Source organism: Desmodus rotundus, chromosome 4 (assembly GCF_022682495.2).
Source record: "Desmodus rotundus isolate HL8 chromosome 4, HLdesRot8A.1, whole genome shotgun sequence".
NCBI classification, from domain to species: domain Eukaryota; kingdom Metazoa; phylum Chordata; class Mammalia; order Chiroptera; family Phyllostomidae; genus Desmodus; species Desmodus rotundus.
Window position 1 is genome coordinate 131454876 of NC_071390.1, and position 22587 is coordinate 131477462.

At 38.4% G+C, this 22587-nt stretch overlaps 1 protein-coding gene across 5 annotated transcripts in view; it reads right to left on the reverse strand.

Moving 5' to 3' along the window:
• Positions 1-10589: 10589 nt before the first annotated feature.
• CNOT6L (CCR4-NOT transcription complex subunit 6 like) overlaps positions 10590-22587 on the reverse strand; it is a 99556-nt gene continuing 87558 nt past the window's right edge. For all 5 annotated transcript variants that reach the window (XM_053923343.2, XM_045184918.3, XM_053923342.1 and 2 more), the window contains exons 11-12: positions 22286-22488; positions 10590-17815 (exon numbers count right to left, since the gene is read on the reverse strand). In XM_053923343.2, coding sequence (XP_053779318.1) covers positions 17603-17815; positions 22286-22488 — 416 coding nt within the window. In that variant the 3' untranslated portion in view covers positions 10590-17602. The remainder of the gene's footprint in view (positions 17816-22285; positions 22489-22587) is intronic.

A 22587-nucleotide genomic window follows, 5' to 3' on the forward strand; every position in this document is an offset into this window, starting at 1 on the left:
TCCTCCATTCCTAAGGCATTTAGAAAACTCTGTGAAGAAGGCTCTGGCCCCTGGAAGCCTTTGATGTAAGGATGGGCTGATGTCGCCCTCTGGTGTTACCAAGGAGCCAGCCAGTGGCTACAGATGGTCGGGACCACGTGCCTTACAGAGGTAAAGGCAAGCAGAACACCAGCTCTTACTGAGCAAGTGTATTAACACATTTTCCTCCTTAATGCCTACAACAACTTTGTGAAATCCATCCTTATATTCTCCATTTTTATAGACAAGAAAGTCATCAAAGAGACTGAGTAATTTATTCAAGGTCACACAGCTAGGAAATGGATTGAAATTTGACCCCAAACCCGTGGTCTTTTCTTTTATCATTCTGTAGGCCATGTAAAAATTGGGTCATCAAAGAGTCAAACTACATTTATGCAACACTAATTTATGTCAGAAATTGAAGCTGTGGATACGTTGACTCCCTCCATTTGCAATGCACTTCAACATCTTTGTTAATACTTTTCCACATCTTTTAATAAAAATTCAATGTCTTCCTCACTGACCCTTGTCTCTCTCTCTAACTTCTGAACCTCCTGCCACTTTCTCTGCACCAGCTCTCTCAGTGCCTTGCATTACAGTCACACGTGCATCCAATTCCATCCACCATCCTTATACCTTACATTATATACCTTATAAACTACCTGAAAGCCGAGGCTGTGTCTAATGTTTTTCATTTCAACCCCCTACAGCATCTATCGCAGTACTCCATGAAGAATAACTCATCAACGAATCTGCAGAATTGAACTGCAATAGCTATCAGCCACTGTCCTTAATGAGGTTTTAACTCCAAGACATTATTATCTCCTTCCAACTTAGTAACAACCCACCGCATCCACTTACAGTGTGAATTAGCCATGCTAAATGTCGAACAGCCTGGAGCGATTGGAGCTCTCCTAACTTACATCCACATACTGGCACAACATAAGACAAAATGAACCTTAGAGTTGGGAAATGGGCTGCAGGCAAGGTCTCTGTCCACATCTCAAGAGTGGAGGCTGGGGGGCAGCGTGGTCCATCGTGTGTCTACCTTCCTTCCCCATCCCCCTCCTCCATATTCGGTCGTTACTATATTTTACCTTAGTACAATCTACCCTCTCATTCAATTGCTCCCTTAAATAGAACCTTTCTGCCTTTTCCTTTCCCTAAATGGCTTTCCCTGATCCTAACTCTGTTCTCTGTTTTCAGGGAAATGGAGCTAACCTTCTGACCTCTAATTGTGCTACAGTCCAGCTGTCTTTCCAAAGGCCTCGTATTAACCCTGTTTAAGCAAGTCTTTAAATTCCTGGAATGCTCAGTCAGCAGTATCCTGAGCAGCAGCGCCATCTGCTAGGAGTTTCACCCTGGCCCCCTGGGTGTTACCAGTGGAGGTGGATTAGAAACCCAAGCTCCCATACGTGGCTAGGTCTGAGCCACAGAATATCTTAATGCTCCTCTGCAACTGCACTCATTCTTAAGTGTCAGCAAAGTGAGTTTTGATATTGAAAAGAAAAATGTGTTAGTACATTTATGTTAGTTTCAGTGATATATAGTAGCAAAATATTAGAAGCAATTTATATACACATTAAATACAAAATTCAGCCCTATGATAGCAAAACCAAAACATTTTGAGTGGCTTTGTAATATTCTGTGGTTCTGAAGTATGTTTATTAACCTGGATAAATGCCTAAGTTACAATGTTAAATGGGAAAAAAGTAGGATATAAAAATGAATTAAAAAGTAGTAATCATTTTGCTGTATTTTCATCTCATCATTTTGGCTTGCACATATATTCCTAAAAACATAAAAAGAAAACTGCTATTAGCTTAAAAAATACTTTTACACATTCATAATAATGACAAATCAGTGTAAAAACGATAGCTATGCTGTAAGTGCAGCATGCTAACCAGCCTAAACCCACAGCTGACAGGTGGGACCAACCAATTTTATTGCTTCCACCAGTTCCTAGAACTCTTTCTTCTCCTGCCAGTCCTCCAACACCACCACCGTTAAATCAGCCCTTTCATTTCTCTCACTGCTTCTTTCTCTTTCCTCTCACAGTCACCCCAGGCCTCCTCCTGGCACATCTCAGAGTCATAGAGCAGGGAAGCAGAAAAGCAGAACATTTTTCCCATTTCATCTATTCACCAAGACTCTCCTCCGTGTGTCTGCGGAAAGACACAGGGTTGCCCATGAGCGCACGGTTCCATTAGAAGGTCAGTCCCACCGAGGCCATTTCAGACAGGCAGGATCCGAATTTTGTGTAGTAATCACCTACTTCTGGCAAATGAACAAACAAATATACTCATTTAAAAAAATTGTAATATAAGGCACTCGGAGACCTTTGGCATATATCCTGAAAGAATTTCTTATTTCTCTGGTGTTTGTTTTCAGGATCGGGCAAGAGACGCTGAGAGCCCACCTGGCATAACACTTGTCCCTCCAGACAGCTGGGTATTTCGATGGACAGACAAGGGCATTTACTTGGAGGAGCTACTTTACTATGTATCAAGACAGCAGGTGGTTAAACCACAGTTCAGCCCTGACAGACGAGAGACATTTCCAGTCACTCCATTTGTACTCAGAGTGTAATCAGATCAGAGGACCACACCTATGTAGTAGCATCAGAGAAAAAGAGAGAGTCAAGCCAATAACAAAGCCAGTCCACTGTGGCTTGGTATTTGAGAAGGAAGTATGCAGGGGAGAGGTACAAGTTCCTATTAATCCCTTGATGAGTTTTCCATTGTTATGAATTGCCACACTTGATTATTATTCTGTATATCTTTAAGGGAAGGAAAGCTAAGAACAAAGGGTTAGAGAAAGCCTTAATAATTTCTCTCCCATATGGTCACGATTTTCAAACATTAGAACGGTTGTCATACTCTCAGTCTTCTTTAATGAATTCATTTAATACACATTTAAGGAGGGCACTAAAAAAATGGAAAAAAACTGCCCCGTCCTCCAAAAATGATAAATTGCAAAAAGGACTTAGTTTTTGGTATCCTCTTGCCTCCCCCACTTACCCTATGCATTTCTTAACGCCTCTATGCCTTTGCCCCCCTAAAGTATGCTACGAGCCGGCCTGCGTCAGGGTAGAAGAAATATTCACATTTTGCCTTTTTCACATTGAGTCCAGTATTCAGTGTCACATGGTTTGTGAGTGGTGAGTTTGTAAAGTCAGATGCTCGTGGTGATTACCAAAGATCCCCCTGAGTTCTAATGGAAGGTATTAGCATGTAAAACTGAGACCCTGGTCATGTGAACAGCATCCAAGACACTTCAGAAACAACTGCTTGGCCAGTTGTGTGAAGCAGAAACCTGATCTGGAGGGTTAAAAGAAGTAGCATATTCTCATGCTCTCTGCCTCTCTAGCAAATCTTCCCTCCTTCCACTGTGGCGGGGCGGGGCGGGGGGGGGGGGGGCGGGAGACGGTTCCTGGATCACTGGGGTAAATGTCTGAATCTAACTTCTTGGTCACCGGGTAGAGACAAGTCACATATTCAAAACATAAAGTCCCTTTTCCTTTCCCCAACAGGTTGGTATAGGATGGAACTTTCCAAACTTCTCTGAGTTTTGGTTGGTACAGTTCAAAAACTCTGAAGGCCATGAGCAAGGCCTGGGAAAGAACATGTGTGGTGCAGCTTAGGCTAAGACTCTTAAACAGAGGAACGGGGTTCCCATTTTTCTCCCATAGGTTACTTTACAGATGTGGAAACACTAAAAATGAAGATTAAAGTTTCCACAGAAACAAATATCTCAAAGCAGGGTTCCCCACACTATTTCCTACCCATATGTTTAGTACCTCATTGCCACGCATCATTCGTGGTTTACTAAATTTAGACAATCATCCTGGCTATGTAGCTGCAAGTTACTAACGAAAGCCAAGCTTACAGAAGGAAGGTGTACCTTGTTCTTGGGTTTCTCAATTAACGGGTGAGTTTTGAACACAGCAGTGAGAATTAGGAAAGTAGGTAGAATCTTATTTAAAAGCTTGCTACTTTAGGTAATTTCACACCTCTTGTAAAATATCTATGATGATTCCTTTCTAAAAATTATGTAGGAAGCCCTACCAGAAAACAACACTAGGATTATACAAGATTTGTCTGACATTCAGGCTGTTACTACTAATGACTCATAAATTTAGTCATATATTTGCAAGTTTTTCTGAAGCAAGTTCTGTATTGTACCATCTCTATGAACCCACCCACAGCACCGAGTCCATACAGAATTGTAAGAAAGGGATGTGCTTCTTGTGCTGCTCGTTTGCCTACTTGCTCTCAGAGTCATTGCCATCCTTTTTTAGTTCTGCCTATACCTCAGGGTCTGCATTTCCCAGGGTCTCTTGACAAGTAGCTTCTGGGGAGTTTTGGCAAATGGGAAGTGTGACTGGGTTACTTGGAAGTGGAGAAGAGAAGCAGCCAGGGTATTTTGCCCTGTCTCTGCTTTGGAGGCATCCCTGACCCCTGTGTTTCCTCTACAGCACCAGTTACCAGGGGACAGTCATTCCTATGTATTTCTGATCTCACAAGATAGCCACTAAGAGGTTCCAGCTCCTCCTAGATGGCTTAGCTTCTGAGCACTGGCAACCCTCTGTCCTCCCCACACTTCATCCCCCAAATGGTGCTAGCAGCTTCCTGCTGCTTTTCCTAACTCCAGGATTGCCTCATTATCTTCTTATTTGACTCCCCAGTTCTTCCATTCCATTACCTTTATAAGCAATCCTGTTTACTAAATTCTTTTGTTTGCAATACCCAAAGTGGTTTTTATTTTTCCAAATGGCTCTTACTGATATGGCTCTTGGTACCAGGCATGGTTATAGAAAACTGCTATTCAACCTGGAACTCTGGGATTGGGTTGTTATCTGTTTGACCATGAATGCAGTGGAAACTTCCTTACAAGAAAGAAATGAGCACACCGGTAAGTGCCATGCAGTGGCATCGTAATTACTTAAACTATAAGCTATGGTTTCTTGAGATATAGTATAATGTGAAGACAGGCCTTTGGTCAAATAACTGATGCACTTGACCATTATGATAACAATTAGGATTAACAAGAATTATTACAAGGTATAGATGCTTCTAACTGCCCTGAAGAGTGTACATGAAGAAAAAGATAAACCTAAGGCCTTGAACTTCTGACACAAAACCTTAAGTTACACGGCCACATTCTATATCCCTGTAGCCATAAAGTAGACATGGCTGAGAATATGGCCAAAGGCTTAATAACACAGGTTGCAAAGTTGTAACATTAGTTAAAAGTGTGGTCCAATCAGGTATTTTGTGCTAATAGGAGGACCTTGATGGAAAGGAGCATTTCACTGAGACGTGGGATGGTGAACTTGACAACTCCCTGCATCTTCCTAGCTCACAGGAGAGGTTTGTCAACAACCCAACTGAGGCAACCAACCTTTACTTGCAGAAAAACCTTTACGTGACTTCACTTGTGGCAGTTGCCTGAGAGGAGGATGATTATTCCCTGCAGAATTCATTCTAACCACCCATCATTTTCTCTAATCTTGTAACAAGAGTTATATCTCAGCATAGCCCTGATGGAAGAGCAGGGCTTGCTCCAACAAGCAATAGCAAATACACCAAAGGAGCTGCATAATATGTCAGATATACATTTTTTAATGATCATTTCAAGTGCTCAGTGAGGATGGTTGCTAACATACTGGGTCACACAGCATAGGCAAAGAAGTCTGGGGGATTTTAGAGATGGGAATTTTGACTGGATTCATAATGTGCTAACTGCTGAGTCACTCCCAACCGTACCAGAAGTAGCCCAAGAGAACAAATGCTCAAGATGGGATTCCAGACCTGGGTCACTCTCTAGTCTCCCCATTGCTGGCTGATGACCCCATGTGCTTTTACTGGTGGTGGATTTTGAAGTGCAGATGGAAGGGAAGCTTCAGCATACGTGGGGCACAGTAGCACTTAAACAGTACGGCGCAGTGGCAATCATAAGGAGTGTGGGTTGTCTGGTTCTCAACACTGACTTTAGACAACTTGAAAAAAGAAAATGACAGCCTCAGATTAGCCAACCACAATTCAAACATGATGTGAAAGTCAGAAATTTCCAGGGTAGTGTGTAATGACCATTATTTCAGCAGCCATTGGACAAACAGCGCTAAAGATCAGGCCCAGGATTTGCAGAATGGTGGCAGGGCCACAGCTCATACAGGCATAGTCTTCAAGGTTGTGCATTCAAAGTGAGACTCTTAAACCTGGGATGAGGACATTTGGTAGAAAAGTCAGAGAAGCTTGACCCCTCACCCTTGATAAAAGAAATAAGCCTCCCTTTGTTGGGATGACTTGCAAAGTTCTCACTTATTGCAGGTGTCTTAAAAGACAATGCTCTTGCCCATTTCTTAATTGGGTTGTCTGTCTTCCTGGTGTTGAGTTGCATTATTTCTTTGGCGATTTAGCCCTTATCAGATACATCATTGGGAAAATGTTTTCCCATACAGTGGGCTCCCTATTCATCTTGCTGATGGTTTCTTAAGCTGTGCAGAAGATTTTAATTTGATGTAGTCCCATTTGTCTATTTTCTTCTTCGTTTCCAGTGTCCTAGGGGATGTATTGGCAAAAATATTGCTGCATGGGATATCTGACATTTTACTGCCTATGTTTTCTTCTAGGACTTTTATGGTTTCATGACTTAAAGTCCTTTATCCATTTTGAGTTTATTTTTGTGTAGGGTGTCAGTTGGTAGTCTACTTTCAGTTTCTTGAATGTTATCAGTCCAGTTTTCCCCACACCATTATTGAAGAGACTGTCTTTGCTCCATCGTATGCTCTTCCTGCCTTTGTCCAGTATCAATTAATTATGAAGCCGTGGGTTTATTCCTGGGCTCTCTGTTCTGTTCCATTGATCTATATGTCTGTTCTTATGCCAGTACCAGACTGTATTCATTACAGTGGCCTTATAGTATAGTTTGATATCAGGAGTTGTGATACCTATCCTCAATGAGATATCACCTTACACCTGTCAGAACGGCTACCATCAATAAATCAAGAACCAACAAGTGTTGGCAAGGATGTGAAGGAAAGGGAACCCGAGGGCACTGTTGGTGGGAATGAAGTATGGTGCAGCCACTGTAGAAAACAATATGGAGTGTCCTCAAAATATTAAAAATGGAATTTCCTTTGACCCAGCAATTCCAGGTCTGGGAATACAGCCTAAGGATTATGAAACACCAATACAAAAAAAATATGCACCCCTATGTTTATAGCAGCGTTATTCACAATAGCCAAGATTTGGAAATGGCCTAAGTGTCCCTTTACCCATCAACAGATGAGTAAATAGAAAAGCTGTGGTACATTTACACAATGGAGTACTACACAGCAGTAAAAAAGATAAATGCTTACACTTTTCAACAGCATGGATGGACCTGGAGAATATTTTGCTAAATGAATTAAGCTGGTCAGTAAAAGACAAATACCACATGAACCTATTTATATATAGAATCTAATGAACACAATAAGCTAAGGAACAAAATACTAACAGAAGCTTAGGTAGATGAAATAGACTGACAGCTGCCGGAGGGAAGGGTGGGAATGGGATGAAAGATGGGGAAGGGATTAACCAAAGAACATTTATGCACAACCCATGGACGGGGACATTATGGGGACTTGCTTGGGGAGGGCAGCTGGGTGGAAGTGGGCAAAGGGAGAAAAAGAGGGAACAACTATAATAGCATAAACATTTTTTTAAAAAAGACAATGCTTATCCTCCTAAAGAGCAACCCATACCTCCTCTCTTTGAACTCAGGACTCAGTAACTGCGGTGAGAGCACAGCACAGCCTGAGCAGGGGAACACAGCGCCTACACCAGAAGAAAACAGCTTTCACAGCCAAGGGATTCTAACACCTGGGCTAACATTAGGACCAGGAACTGAAGAAACAAGTGCAAGTGGATCTGGAAAGTATTGGGCCAGCACCACCCGAATAAGCCTGCATAAAGAACAATTTATTAACACAGTAGCATTCTCTAGTGATTCAAGATTTAAAGTATTAGCAAGGAGTCCTGGAGGCAGTCCTGATGTCCTCCTTGAAACTTGGTGTGGCAAGCTGCTCCTGGGGAAGCACACTGTAGATGGAGATTACCATGCAAGAAACGTATTAGTGAGTGCTCTCAGAATCAAACCCTGTAAAAGGAATCGGAACTGAACCAAGGGAGTAGGTGGGTCACAGTGCAGTCTCAACAAAGGCACCCTGAGGAACTCTGAAGACGGCATGGTCCTTCAGAGTTGCTCAGGTGGACCAAGACTGATCCTTTATACCCACACATTGCACAGGCATTGGAGGTAGGTGCCTCACTGGAAGGGCTCCTTTGGGGCTCACAATGCTGGTGTACAAGCAAAGATGCATCACACTGATACGAGAAGCTGTGGTTGCAGCTACACAACAGGGGGCAGGAAGAAACACTCTGGAAGCCAAGGGATTTACGGGGCACCTCTTTGTTCTTTCATGCTGAGGGATGAGTGGGCTACTTCAGTACCCATAGCCCAAGAAGCATAAAAATTCTGTCGGGGTGAAGGTCTGAGTGACCCTTTCTTAGGGAAGCAACATAGACCCACTGATGTGTTGGTGCAAAGCTGAGAAAAATTTGGGGTGTTCAGTGGAAGTGGGAAGATGACAAATATTAATCTTAGCCTCAGAACCGGCCACCGCGGCGGACTGTACCTTGCTCCACTATTCCTCTGTATTTGGCTGTTGTAGCCTGTCATGACCTAGACGGCTGTGATGAAATGGACTTAAGAGTGGGTCCAAACAGACCTCAGCGGCACGAGGGGCACACTGTGTGGAACTCCACTGCCCTGCCTCACATGAATCCTCAACTCTCTTACTCTCACCTCTGCCTTGGCAACCAGCAGCGCACAAGTATAACTTAATAGCACTTTGCCTCAGCCACACTGTGTTTTCTGCACCCCGCCACCCCATTTCTCCACTGTTAGGGTATGGGACACCAGTGGGACCCTGCTTAGTGAATTTGACTGATGCACAAACATGGACAAGGAATGAACACACGTGGAGCACCTGTTTCCTTGTGGGAGATGGAGCCTGTAAATCAATACTCTCCTCTCCCATCCTTCATGAAACAACATTCTAGTCTGCTCCTCAGAGGGTCTGTGGCAGCTTTATGAACCACGTGCCCACAGGGGTGACCAGCTCAATAATGCACCCCTGACTTGACTTTCTCTCCTTCCTAATTTTATTCTTCTTAGTCCCCCACGCTGCTTTCATCGGATCACTTCTCCAAATAAACTGCCTGCATTCAGGCCCTTGTCTTGGTGTCTGTTTTTTGAGAGAACCACTTCATGAGACTTAGTTTCTTATATCCATTTTACCAATGATATGCATTTTGCCCAAGTCACATGATGAAGTGGAAAGATACTTGGTGAGCGGCACGACTGCCACATCTTAGGAGCCTCTTCTTTATGAGGTAGGATGCTGAAACTTGGTTCCTTCAAGATCCACGTCAGGGGTGAGTGATTCCACTTTTGGAGAACTTCCTAAAGGCTGGACAACGTCAAGGCCTCTGGAAAGAGAAGGTCCTCGGGGTCAATGGCAGACACATCGAATCCTTGGTAGAAAAAACGATCTGTAGGCACGGAGCTTTCAGCCTAGATTTGTTGATGTTAGCAATCTGTTCCACAATAAGCTGCCGTTATCTTCTTTAAGCACTTAGTAAACTGGACAGCTGGGTTTTTGTTCTTGTTTCACTCTCTTCAAGAATAATCTGGCCTCTATCACACCCTATCTTAAAACCACATTTCAATTGGATATCCCTACACACAGTTTTCAGAATTCTGAATTATTTTACTGTACCCTTCCCTTCCCCCTTCCAAGATTCTAAGATTTAAGATACCTTTACTCTGACTAAAACACTTCAATATCTTCTCCTGTGTCAGAGGTAGAAGAGGGTTTGGAATGTGAATTCTTGGAAGACAGGGAGCCTCTCCATCTTTTATACCCCAAAACACCTTATTCATAGTAGATATTTGTTGAATGAACTTACTCCAGGTCTTGGCAGGTCCACCTGTCAATACTGGTAACTCAGCAGATTTGTCTGAGGACGTCTAACGGTCGGGAAGGGCTAGATTATGCCTTAATAACAAACCTTTGCTGTATTAAAAGACACTACTCTTTTAGCAGCTGTGTCACACACACTATGCATCCTCTGTAGGTCAGTAGGGGAGCTCTGCTCATCAAAGTCACTCAGCGATCTAGGATGAGGTCTGATCTCAACATGTTTCTAAGATCACCAAGGCAAGGAGCGGGAACATGGCAAATTGCACACTGGTTCCTAGATCCCCACTCGGAACTGACAAAGTTGCTTCTACTCATATTTCTTCAGCCAAAGTAAGTCTTCATAACATGACTAACTTCTGAATTGATTCTAGTCAAAGTATTGTTTGAATAATAATGTAGTTTTCACTGGAAAAAAATGTAGCATAAATTTGTAATTTTTTTCCTGAATTACCTGGGTTCTCATTACTTTGTAAGAGATGTACTGACCTCAACACAGACAGTTAACTGCACACATGAAGAGTAAAAAACCAACACAAAGGTATGCAGTTGCAAAATGGCCATTTATTGCCTACAGGGGAAGAAAAGGGAGAGAAGGGGAAGTACACAGGTGCAAGGAAACAAGCATATATTTAGCCCTATACATCATGTGTGAGCAGTACCCAATCTCCAAAATGGAAAAAAGTATTTTGTCATCTGACATAGTAGTTAAGGTTCTTAAGCACCTCCCTTCTGAGCTGCCACAGATTTAAAAGGCAGGACTGCTTTGTTTAGTCAATGTTCACATTAATGAAAAAATACCACCACCCAACTGTGTCCTTTTGCACGCACATTTTGTACAGTGTCTATTGTGAAAAACATCTCAGCTGAGCAGCATGGTCAAGATTCAGACCTCATCAACTGTTTGACTGTAATAAATAGAAAAATAAATCAGCTGGTGATTTCGTCAGAGAGAATGTGTTCAAGAAGTGTAGGATCACTTTCTCCAGGGATGACAGACTGTTAAATGATCAGAATACTACAAACCAATCTATTAAACATTAAACACTAGTAAGCTACAATTACATGGCACTTCATTAAATCTTCGAATTAAAAAAAAAGAAAATCTTAGATTTTAAACTGATTATTAGAGCACAGTAACTGATTTAGTGCTAGACTTTTTCTTAGGACAAAAGCAAAGTAAATACACAATGAAAAACAGATTTGTCTTGGAATAGTATCAACAGAAACTACCATGTATTCAGGGAAAAAAATTTATCAAAACAACTTGCTCAGTTTTAAACTCATGTGCTTTGCTTTTCAACCATTAAATTAGCTACAAAAACATTATATAGGCCACAGAATGACTCAAATGTATGCAAACCAATGAATGTAATGCCAAGTACTAAAAATAAACGAACTTCCCAATTCCAATGGTAAACTGAGTAGAAGAGTAGGTCATCTCATGGACAATGAGTTGGCACTTGTTTTATAGTTGAAAGAAATCATAATAGAAGATACAAATTAATTCATGGTGAATTTGACCAACACCCTGGCCCTTTCATAGAGGAAAGGTGCACACACACTCCTTCTCTTAAAAAACAAAAACAAGAAACCAAAACAAAACAAAAAAACAACCTCTGTTCATACCACCCAACTGGAGATAACAAAAAGCAAAGTTGAAATGTTTATCCTCCTCAAAATATTCCAAGTATTTCAATAAACTCTGTTCCTCAGCTTCTCCTAGATAAAAGAATTGCTTGCATTTGGACAACTGTACGAATGCCCGTAGTGCACTTCTCAGTGCTGCTGGTGTTTAAGAAATTTGTCGCTCACAACACTGAATGATTCCCGATCCAGTGTGCAGTAACACAGCCATTCAAATCCCTCCCTCCCCTTAAAGTTGGCAAAGCACCGCTCAGGAATTTCACAGGTAAGGGAATATATTTTTAGCAAGTTAAGCACAGAGAAAGGACAGTACAGTTTCTGCATACACACCCAGACTACTGTATCGCTTACTGCATTAAGATTGAAACAAGTAGCAGGAAACTAAGCCTGTTCAGTAAGGAGCAAAGCCATTATTTGACACATCAACACTGAGCCAATTGTATGAGTTAAGATAACTAATTAAACAAATGTAGTACATATAACCACTGATAGCTTGAAACAAAACACAGTCATATATCAGTAATTAGAAATTAACACATAACTGAAATGAGCAAGAAAGGACCACTTCCAAGGGGATCACCATGATTCTTAGGCTTCAAAGTTAAAAGAAACATACAAACAGGAAAATTACCTAAATTCAGGGAGATTGTTATAACAAAAAGTACTAATAGGCACAAAACTATGCCTCCTGAAAGTTTCTGAAAGTTAAATGTACCAATGCCAAAAGAGTCATATCACTTGGCATCTGCACACCTTTTTCATGTGATTTATTTCTGATGACACAACTTCTAATTTCAATACAATGCTGTTTATACTATGTGCCATAAAAAATTAACATTTAATAGGCAGAAATGTCCTTATTTCATATGCTTTGAAAGTAAAAACTATTTTACTTAAAAAATTCCATTGCTTCAATGGCATCATGTTTGTTGAATAAAACCTCAACATGTTCGTTTTCCTTTGGTTCCAAGAATAACCTAAGTCTAACCAAACAAGCTTATGCCAAAAGAAATTACTAACTAGGTTAATAAAGCTTGCAATTCCTGGTGTCTCCCTATTTCTTGCTGTAAGACTTGTGATTTAACAGAAGGTATTTGGTTAAAACAAGAAACATGCATGCTCTCCCTTATCACCTTCTTAAAAAGAAATGTTTGGTTTTTCCCTTTCTGAGGATCTCATTCAGAACATCCTGCAGTATAGCTGTAAGAATTTTCTTTCTTTTTACCTTTAAACTTTAAGATGGCAGTTCTACAATAAAGATTTACATATCATTCTGTAAAATGAAATATGCTCTTGGCATTCTGTTCTTAAACAGAATACAAGTTTTGCTGAATAAGCCAGGTTAGCAGCTACTACAAAGTTTAAAGCAACCATAGTATAAGATTTCTCATCTGTGTACAATTTCAAAACTTCAGTTGAAGTTCCTGGCTTAGAAAAATATTCTCATTCCCCTATAGTTCAGAGTTCTGCAACCATGATCAAATTCAGACGGAAAAGGTGAAATATATCTTCTACACACATTCAGAAAGGTGATTTTTTTTAAAGGGGAGGGTAGATGGGAGAGAAAGAGACTACCCTACAAATGTGAAAATTCACATTTCTGTCAAAAATATAAGCATGGATGAGTGTGCTATTTTGAAAATGTGCCATAAAATCTTTGCTTGCTATATACCATTATTCGTATGGCCTGCCAAAGGTAACAGAAACTGATGATGTTTTCTGGAGCTACTGATCACTCAATGTATTTTATAAAGCTATTAAAATCCCTCAGAATGTAAGACCTTAGAAACAAGTAAGTATCGGGATACAGTAAATTTTTATTGCTAGAAAATCTAGCCATGCCTTAGAAATGATGAACCATGTCTCTGGTTCCATCAAAGAACACATTTAACCTATTTTTTCTTGTGCTTTCTCTACGCCTTGCTATTTGATTTGAAAGTATACATGACATTAGTGATTTTTAGAAACTCTTGGAAATTCAAATACAAACTTAACTTTTTTCACCCATTTAACTAAGGAGATACAATTTTAAAATGGAGCACAGTATGTTTGCCCATGTTCCAGTTTTAATGTGCCACATTCCCAATTTTATACAACCCACCATAGAATCAAGTGATATGAGCCTTAGATATCTTTCAACTTTCTCCCTTGCTTCTCTGTGATTTAATATATGACTTTTAAGACACCAAAGAAAAGGGACAAATTAGAAATGAAGCTTTATATTTCTGCAAACTACAACACTAAAACACAGTGGCTCCTTTAATACATTCACACAGGATGCTTATTAGTAAAATTAAATATTTGCCTATGAATATCAGAAAAGTAATTTGAAAACAAAGAACTTGGAACAAGGCAAATGGGAGGGGAAAGCTGGTCTCAGAACCCATTGTGCCATACCTGACTTTAACATGTGATATTCAAACAATCGTTCACACGCCTTACATCAAAGAAATGAAACAAAAATATTCAGCTACATTGTACAAAAATTTTTTTTACATAAAACATCATAAATCTTGAACAGATTTACTATATCTGAATTCTAAAAAGTTGCCTATAGAATGGTGCTGGGATTCTGTTCTCTGCTTGCTTTTAGGCAGTGCTGTTGCTTAAAAGTTGACACCAGGCACAATATTTGAAAACAAAGTCAACAAGCAAGGAGCAGTAAGTGGATCTGAGCCTTTCCCAGATGTCAGTCCTGAGGATGCTGCGAAATTCCCCATCACAAGGTGTAAAGCTATGAGGCGGAAACTGATGCCTGAGAGAGTAGGTGACGACATGCGCTTGCATGACTGTTGTAATGGCAAACAGTGCAGTTTTCCCTTCCTCAAACAACACTGTTTTAGTAAATTTAAAGAACACTCCAGTTCTTAGATAAATATCAGAAATCATATTTAACAGTTAACAAAACACATTACACCACAATCTAAAAATGCCCAAATTTTATCTTCAGATAAAATATGCAGCAGCCCCATGGCATAAAGCTTATTAACTTATTCTGAGAACTAGAAAGTATATGAGCATAAATATTTTATTCTCGTTGAATATATACTCTATGTCATTCACCTCTTCCTTTTGGCTTCTCACTGCCGAAGTTCCAAATGGCATGGTTTTTAACAAGACAATACTGAGGAGAGCAGCATTTCTGATCATCCGAATTGGCAGCTCAAAACAGATACCACTCCTTTTACAAAGGGAACAAAGGGTGAAGGGTGTGTGAAATTTGGGCAGTGGGCTAAAGGGAAACCGTGCACATGAAATTTGGGTCACCATGCCCCAAGTATGTGTGCCACCCAAAACATAACACAATTACCTACTTCAACAGAGCTACTGCCAACATTTACTAAAACCACATTAAAAATACACAGGATAATGAATGGTCTGAAAGAGTGCATTTGGAAGCAGAGAGAACCCAATTACACACCTTCCTGCAACAGAGTGCCTCGATCATACACAAAATAAACTTAAGCTGTTTACAATGTTTCCCATTTTTTTATTTTTCCCTCTACATTTAACTATTAAAAAAGTTTTTATTAATAAATGGGCTCCTCTGTGGTTCATATACAATCATAAGTGAACTTTAAATTCCATTTTATACAAACATCTCAAAAAATATTGGGAGTGAAGTATGGTAGGAAATATTGCTCACGTTGCTAATTAACATGCGTATATGAAAGGAGGAAAATGTTTTGTTAGTGCATATACCTCCAGAGCAGAAAACCCACCCAAAACAAAAGATTTAAAATAAAACATACAGTAGCTGATTACAAAAAAAGGTAATGTCCACAAAATTAAGTTTTTCATGCTATTCTACTTTCCAGTACTATGCTTCAGGTAATCAATTTGCATGGCTAGGTGTTGAATGCTTGAGGTATATAAGAAGGGATACCTGCACATTGAGGAAAATCTGTCATCTTAAGGGTTGTCTCTTTGTGTGTTTGCTTATTCTGGTACTTTAACATTTTTAAAAGAATATTTTATTTACATCAAACTTTACTCAACTACAATGACATTCCAATTATAATAGATGACAAACAATGCCTCATCACTAGGCACTTTTAAAAGGGAGTTTAGGCTTTACAGAAACCTTCTGATAAGATCCCATATATGATATTACATCATCCCACCACCCTCATCCCAGTAAAATTACCCTTCAGGGAAATATATTATATAGCCTGATTAATTTACTATGGAAGAAATTAGTATAAAATGACCAAAGGAAAAGCATCATTTAAGACTACTAAAACAGCCTAAGATGTCAGGTTTGAAAGAGGAGACAAATTGTATATATTTAAAACTAATTAAATAATTTAAATTTGACTTGTACTTTATATATTAGTGAGACACAAATATAGGCTATTTTCTTTTAAAATTTCATTCACATAATGGAAAATTTCTTGTTTATTAAAAATATCACATTTTGAGACTAGAAACAGTAAAGTGCATGAAAAGTTTAAAATATAAATTTCAGAAAACTCTTATAGCAGCAAAAAAGCAGAATAAAGAAAAACTTAAAAACACAGACACAACCTTTTCCTGTTACTGTGCCATAATTAACATCAAGTAGCCAACCAATTTCCCCCTCAGAAAACGATATTACCATCACTGCCTCTTGAGTCACAGATTTTTAACTGGCCCCTGGGGGCAAAAAAAAAAAAAAAAAAAAATGTTCAACATATCTAAACAGCATCAACAGTTGGGAATAAACCAGTAGCTTCTTAATTCAACCCTGACAGACAATGAAAACAAAGATTTAAAGCATATAATGGCCATTTGGCAACTAGAGTCAGGAAAAATGATCCAAGGTTTTCAACTACTCCCTGTTCTCTCTCTCCCCAAATCCTTCCTATTGTCACCTCAAAAAGCCAAAACCAACTGCCACTTGACCTACTTTGGGAAACACATGGAATATTTGAATAGCTTTCCCTTCTAAAACTTTGACCAGGTACTCTTCATTCACTAGTTGTTTTTTGTTTTTTTTAACATTTGACTGTAACAGCAAAAATGACATAGATCATATAGTATGTATTTCCAGAGCAACTAGGTAGAAAAAGGTAGTTGGGAATAATGAAAAATACTGGACTCTAATTTGTGGGTCTCCTAAATATACCAAATTCTATTTGTAAGATGTGTGGCAGTAAAAATTACCTGCTGTTTCCCTATAAATAAACTGGAGAGACAGGCTTAGAATTAATATTTCCAACAAGGCTAAAATGTACAGGAGAACAAAATTCAGAGTGATTCCTTAAAAAACAAAATAAAACAAAAAAAACCAACAAGTGTTTGCCCAACAAAGTATCATGTGCTGTTAACTGCTTGATTCCAAAAGCATATTGTGCAACCATCTTTAATTTTTTAATTTTTCTTATGGCTAGAGGCTTTATCATAGTTTGTGTACAGATCGAGTAAATTTAAGTGCTTTGTTAATGTGCAAATAACTTTGGGAGCCAAAGATCAGTTTGTTATAATGGAAAACAGAAATTCAAGAAAGTTTTCCCTGTAAGGCATACCATCAAGTTTAAAATCTTACATAGTTTTTAAAAATTGCCTTTTACAAAAATCGTTGACTCATTTGAAACCATTGAAAGGAAAACATTTGTTTTTGGAAAAACAAAAACACTGTTATTGGGCCTTGAATTGGTGATTTATCAATTATGCATGCTGACTCCTAATATAATATGAAGGTCCAATTTAAAAACATGTTATAAATTAACAATTTGGAAAGAGAGTAATACTTTGGTTCCAGCCCTAGTGCCAAATGATACCAATATGCACAAAAATGTACAAAATCTTATAGCAAACACATAATGAAAGGAACCTGAAGAAGCAGCCATACTTCACTCCTACATACTTTGATTTACAACTGTACAGGTCCATAGCAACAGATCCCCGTCTTTGCGGGGCAGTACTCCACTACCTCCGATTAGGCAAGTGAACACCATTGACAAGAGGCAGGAGTGGAGGGTGGAGTTCAAGTTGTGTTAACAGTGAGAAGTGGTCTGAAGGGATGTGTGGGTGTGGACACCCAGTGATGTTGTTCTCAACCAGCCATTGAGGATCTAAAGGCCCCAGGACACCAAGCACGTTCATATGAGTCTTGGAATAGAAAATGTAGTCAATCACGCCCTGAAGAGAGATTGGGGTTGGGAAAAAAAAGAAAAATATATGCTTAGAAAAAAGAAGAACTCAAGATATATAAAGAACAAACCGTAATTTGCAAAAGCCAACCTGAGTGACCTGTACTTATGGTTGTCTTGACAATGGGCAAAATAGGGCTCAAGTCTTCAATGTATATTACATGAAATAAAGGTGGCTCAAAAGGGAAACATAGTGCCCTGCTGGAATCACAGAGTCTTACATTTATGTATAAATGATAAGCAAACTGAGAACTAAGCATACCAAATTATATCTAGGCATCTTTACAATTTGCTTGTTTAGGTTAGTGAAATCTAATATATCAGTATAAGCATTATGAAAATTGCACTGACTCTAACAGTTACAATAAGTAGAAAATAAGGATATTTACATAAATACATAAATAATAAAAATATATGACTCAAATTAATTCCTTTAATGATAACTGGAAATATTTTTAATTGTTTGCACATCAAAATATCCAAACACATCTGAAAGAAGCCATGGTAAAACATGTTTTCAGACTTGCCAATCCTACTTCAGCCTTCCTGTATGTTATAAACATACAAAACAGTACAAATAGTTCATTGTTCTAATCCATTCTATAGTTTAGAATACTCATTTTCACAAATCCTGATATACTCTAAATTCTGGATTCCTTGATGCATAATAATACCTTAGCAAAAAAATATTCAGCAGGGACCATATATATTATCAGCTGTGTCTCTCAGAGTTTGACCAGTAAGTTTCAAAACTATTGTGCTTTTACTGCCCCAGACTGTGTGTGTAAGGGTGAAGTCAAATTTCTTCCTACCCACATCAAGACAGCCTGAGCCCAAGTATGGAGAAATATTTCCAGATCTGGAAGCACCTACTTACAAGTACTATACACAATGAGTTCCAGCTAATATTTTATATGGTATCGTAGAGAAATGGGATACTTTACAAAAAAATAAAGAAAAATTTTAATTAAAAATTATATTATAAAATACTAGAAACAATTACCTTAGTTTGCAGATTTTGATATGACCAAGACCAAAATAACAAAACAGTTCCTTAACTTTCTTAATCATAAATTAATAGATCTACTTGAATCCAGGGGTGAACTTTCTGCAACTAATACTTCAAGTCAAGAAATGCTATGAGTACAGGTATTATCCCTTCATTTGGTTAATACCTATTTTTGCAGTGACATTTTAGGAAAATGGTTAACTAGGGTAAGGATGGTCTTACTTTCCTTTATGAGACTACCCTTTTCTTTAGCTATAAAGTAAACAAAATACAAATGAAATATTCTCCATTACTTAGGTTGACTAAAACATCCTATATCCTATCACTTTATTAGACTGTCATTATGCACATCAGCTGCTAGTTAGAATCCTTTGCAGACACAGGCCCCAGGAAAAATGTTGGGCACTCCAGAAAGTACGATGTATTTAATTGGAAGCAGCATTTACAACTATTCTCTTGGTTTGAAATATCAGAGTACAAGTTCTTATCAAAACACTTAGCAAGGTCATGCCTGTGAACCTGCCCAAATATTTGTACATACATTATGTACAGTTGTCCACTGTATCATATTTGCAAAGGAGGTTATAGACTAATGATTCTTAATCTTTTTTGATTCAAACTGTCTTTTTAGAAAAAGACTACATACTATGGGGAAGCAGTCTTTATACTAGTAAAGACTATATTAAGTCCATAGAATTATATTTGAGAAAAAAGTAAAAACAAAACAGTTTATTAGCTAACACAATGCTTTGTTTATAAAAAAGGGGGAGAATATTATATATCATAATTTAACACAGAAAGGTTTACTACTTGACATAATAGGAAAACTGTACTTTCTCTTTCCATTAAATGGTTCAGTTTCACCTTAAATTTAGGCAGAGTAGGGCAAGGAGAGCAGCAGCAGAAATTCTGAATTAAGCTCTGTTTATTCAATTTATGGTCTAAATGATTTTGTACCCCCAAAATTCATATGTTGAAATCCTAACTTCCAATGTGATGATTTTAGGAGGTGGGGCTCTGAGAGGTGATCAGGTCATGAAGGGGATCAGTGCTCTGTGAAAGAGACTTGAGAGAACACTCTCACCCACTCTGCCACGTGAGGGTACAACAACATACAGCTGTCTGCAACTCGGAAGAGGGCTTTTGTCACAACCTGACCGTGCAGGCACCCTAATCTTGTATTTCCAGACTCCAAAACTGTTAGCAATAAATTCCTGTTGTTGTATAAGCCCACACAGTCTGTGGTATTCTGGTACAGCGCTCCAAAACTAAGACAACTGGTCTGCAAGTAATTCTCCTAACTGCTTCCCCTTCGGTTCCCTCCAAATCAGTTCTAGATTAGATAAAACTGAGTTCTAAATGCTCTTCTACATTTTTAACTTGCTCAAAGACCAAGAAAATAAACAAATGATAAGCCACGTGAATAAAACTTAACATTCCATTGATGCAATAGCAGGATACTGTACTGAATGCTAATCACAGGACATTTTAATATTTGATGTTACCTATCTTTTTTTACAGATTGCTTTCAATACTGGTATAGCACTAATTATTTCCTATACATGGCTCTTTCCCACAGATTTTTATAGCTCTGTACTTCATTTTTATCCTTTCCTGCAAGTTCAAAGAAAAAACATTCTCTGAGTCATGTACTTTTGGTTCTTTAACTGTACTTATTTGGGGATGTAAATGGCTCAATACGGTTTTGGACTCAATTATTAACACATGTAAGATCTTTTGAAAAACATCAACAAAGGATTTTAAAACAACTCAGTTGACTGAGGAAGATGACTAAGGGTAACATCTCAAATTTTGTTTCCCTAATTTTGACTTTGTGACTAAGGCAAAAGTAACCTTTATTAAAGCCTAGATGAGATAGAAATGATTTGGTCTTTTTACCTACATGTATACATACCAAAACAATAATTGTTGTACAATAGAATTGTTGAATACATATTTTGGGGGAACTTTCTTTTAGGTTTACTGGGCTTATGCTGGCAGAGATGTATGATAAAGATGGATTATTTGTCTCTGTGTCTGTATATGTGTGTGTTTAGTATACATCACTAAAGTCACAAAAATAGTTATTAAATCTATAGTAAATTGTGTATCATTAAACTTAGAGGTTCTCCTTTAAGCTTATACAAGAGTAATGGTGTGCTAGAGTTGGCTAGTACCTACTTTCTTAACACTTCATCCCATCTCTGTGTTCAAAGATACTATGTTGGGAGCTTGAAATATACTACAGTGTGAGTACTTATACCACAGAAATCAGTAAACACTACAGATTGGGACTTCCTTTTCCCAGAAAGCTATCTATTAAATATTTACTAGCAATCACTGCACATGAGTGATTTGAACAAAACCAATTATTTCTGGATAGTATTATCTAACAACAAAAATACTAAAAATCGGATTCAACTACTGAGCAATATTTTTCTACTTCATAATTATAAAAGCAGACTAATAACATCAGTACATGAATTTCCTTTCCTTTTCCTACTATTTGTTTCTTGGAAAGGGGGTAACGAGCACTGAAAATGGAAAAGGTTACTGGAGATGTGTAAGAGCCCATTTCATACATTTCCTTTGGTATTTTACTAAATTCCCTGTAGGCTTCTTATACCAAACCACTTTCTAACATCTGCGTTTTTTCAGGACAGTATAAGACTTAGGACAGATGCCTGAAATGCTGGAAAATCAAGCAGGGGAACAACAGAAGAGCTGTAGGCAGGTAGAATGATCAGAAAATTAGCAAAGGGAAAAGGGCTAACTATAGAAAACCACTATAGTCAATCTTTCTAAAGGAAAACTGGTCTTGCGTAATGGGCCCTCTACAGAACTGTTTCTGCTCTTATGAAGCTGGAGTGTTCCACTGCCCGGGAGTATTTTAGTATGATATGACTACATGGATGTAAAACAGACCCTAAGTACAACCATCTCTAACCCCATCTCCCAAAGAAACCTGGAAGACTTAAAGATAAGTAAGATATCGAGGGAAAATCCCAAGAAAATTTTGAGAGAATACTATATAAATTCATTCAAGGTGAATTAGCTACATCAGGTTGCTTATTATTTGGATCCTTACTGAAAGTTAGAGATGGTATGGACAAGTGAAATTTAATTCTATTAATATATATAAGAATTTAATTCTATTAATATATATAAGTGCTTCCAATGCCTGGAACATAGTAAGCATTTTGAGAGTTTTTGCAATTATCAATATAATTTGAAATTTGAACAAATAAGGGTTTAAAAAGAATTCTGAAGTCAACAATAACAATCACAAAACCTAATGAACCTCCTTACATTTAGGTGTATACTTAGCCCAGACATTCTGAGAATCTAAACATTCCTGAAGATTATGCAATTAAGCATAAATAATTTAAACTTTTCTTGTCACATTTACATTTAAAATAATTTCTATAGCAGCCCAGAGCAACCACTCACTTTGAAATCAAAGGTGTAATTGGTGTAAGGCATCAAGTTATTTTCATAGGCGCTCTTCAATTGGAAGCCATGTGTGATTCTCCCTTCTGAGCTTCCATTCTTTCCATTGCAGCTGAAGTTCATAAGACACTCATTGTACCTTAGTTCCTTGAAGTCTTTATGGTTGTCAGCTACTCCTCCATTGCTTAAATATTCCACAACACCTAGTAGAATAAAGAAAGAAACACTACCATTTAGCATTTAGACCTTATACAATATTTCATGGCCAAAACCCATTGCCAGGTGAATGAACCTGGTTCAGA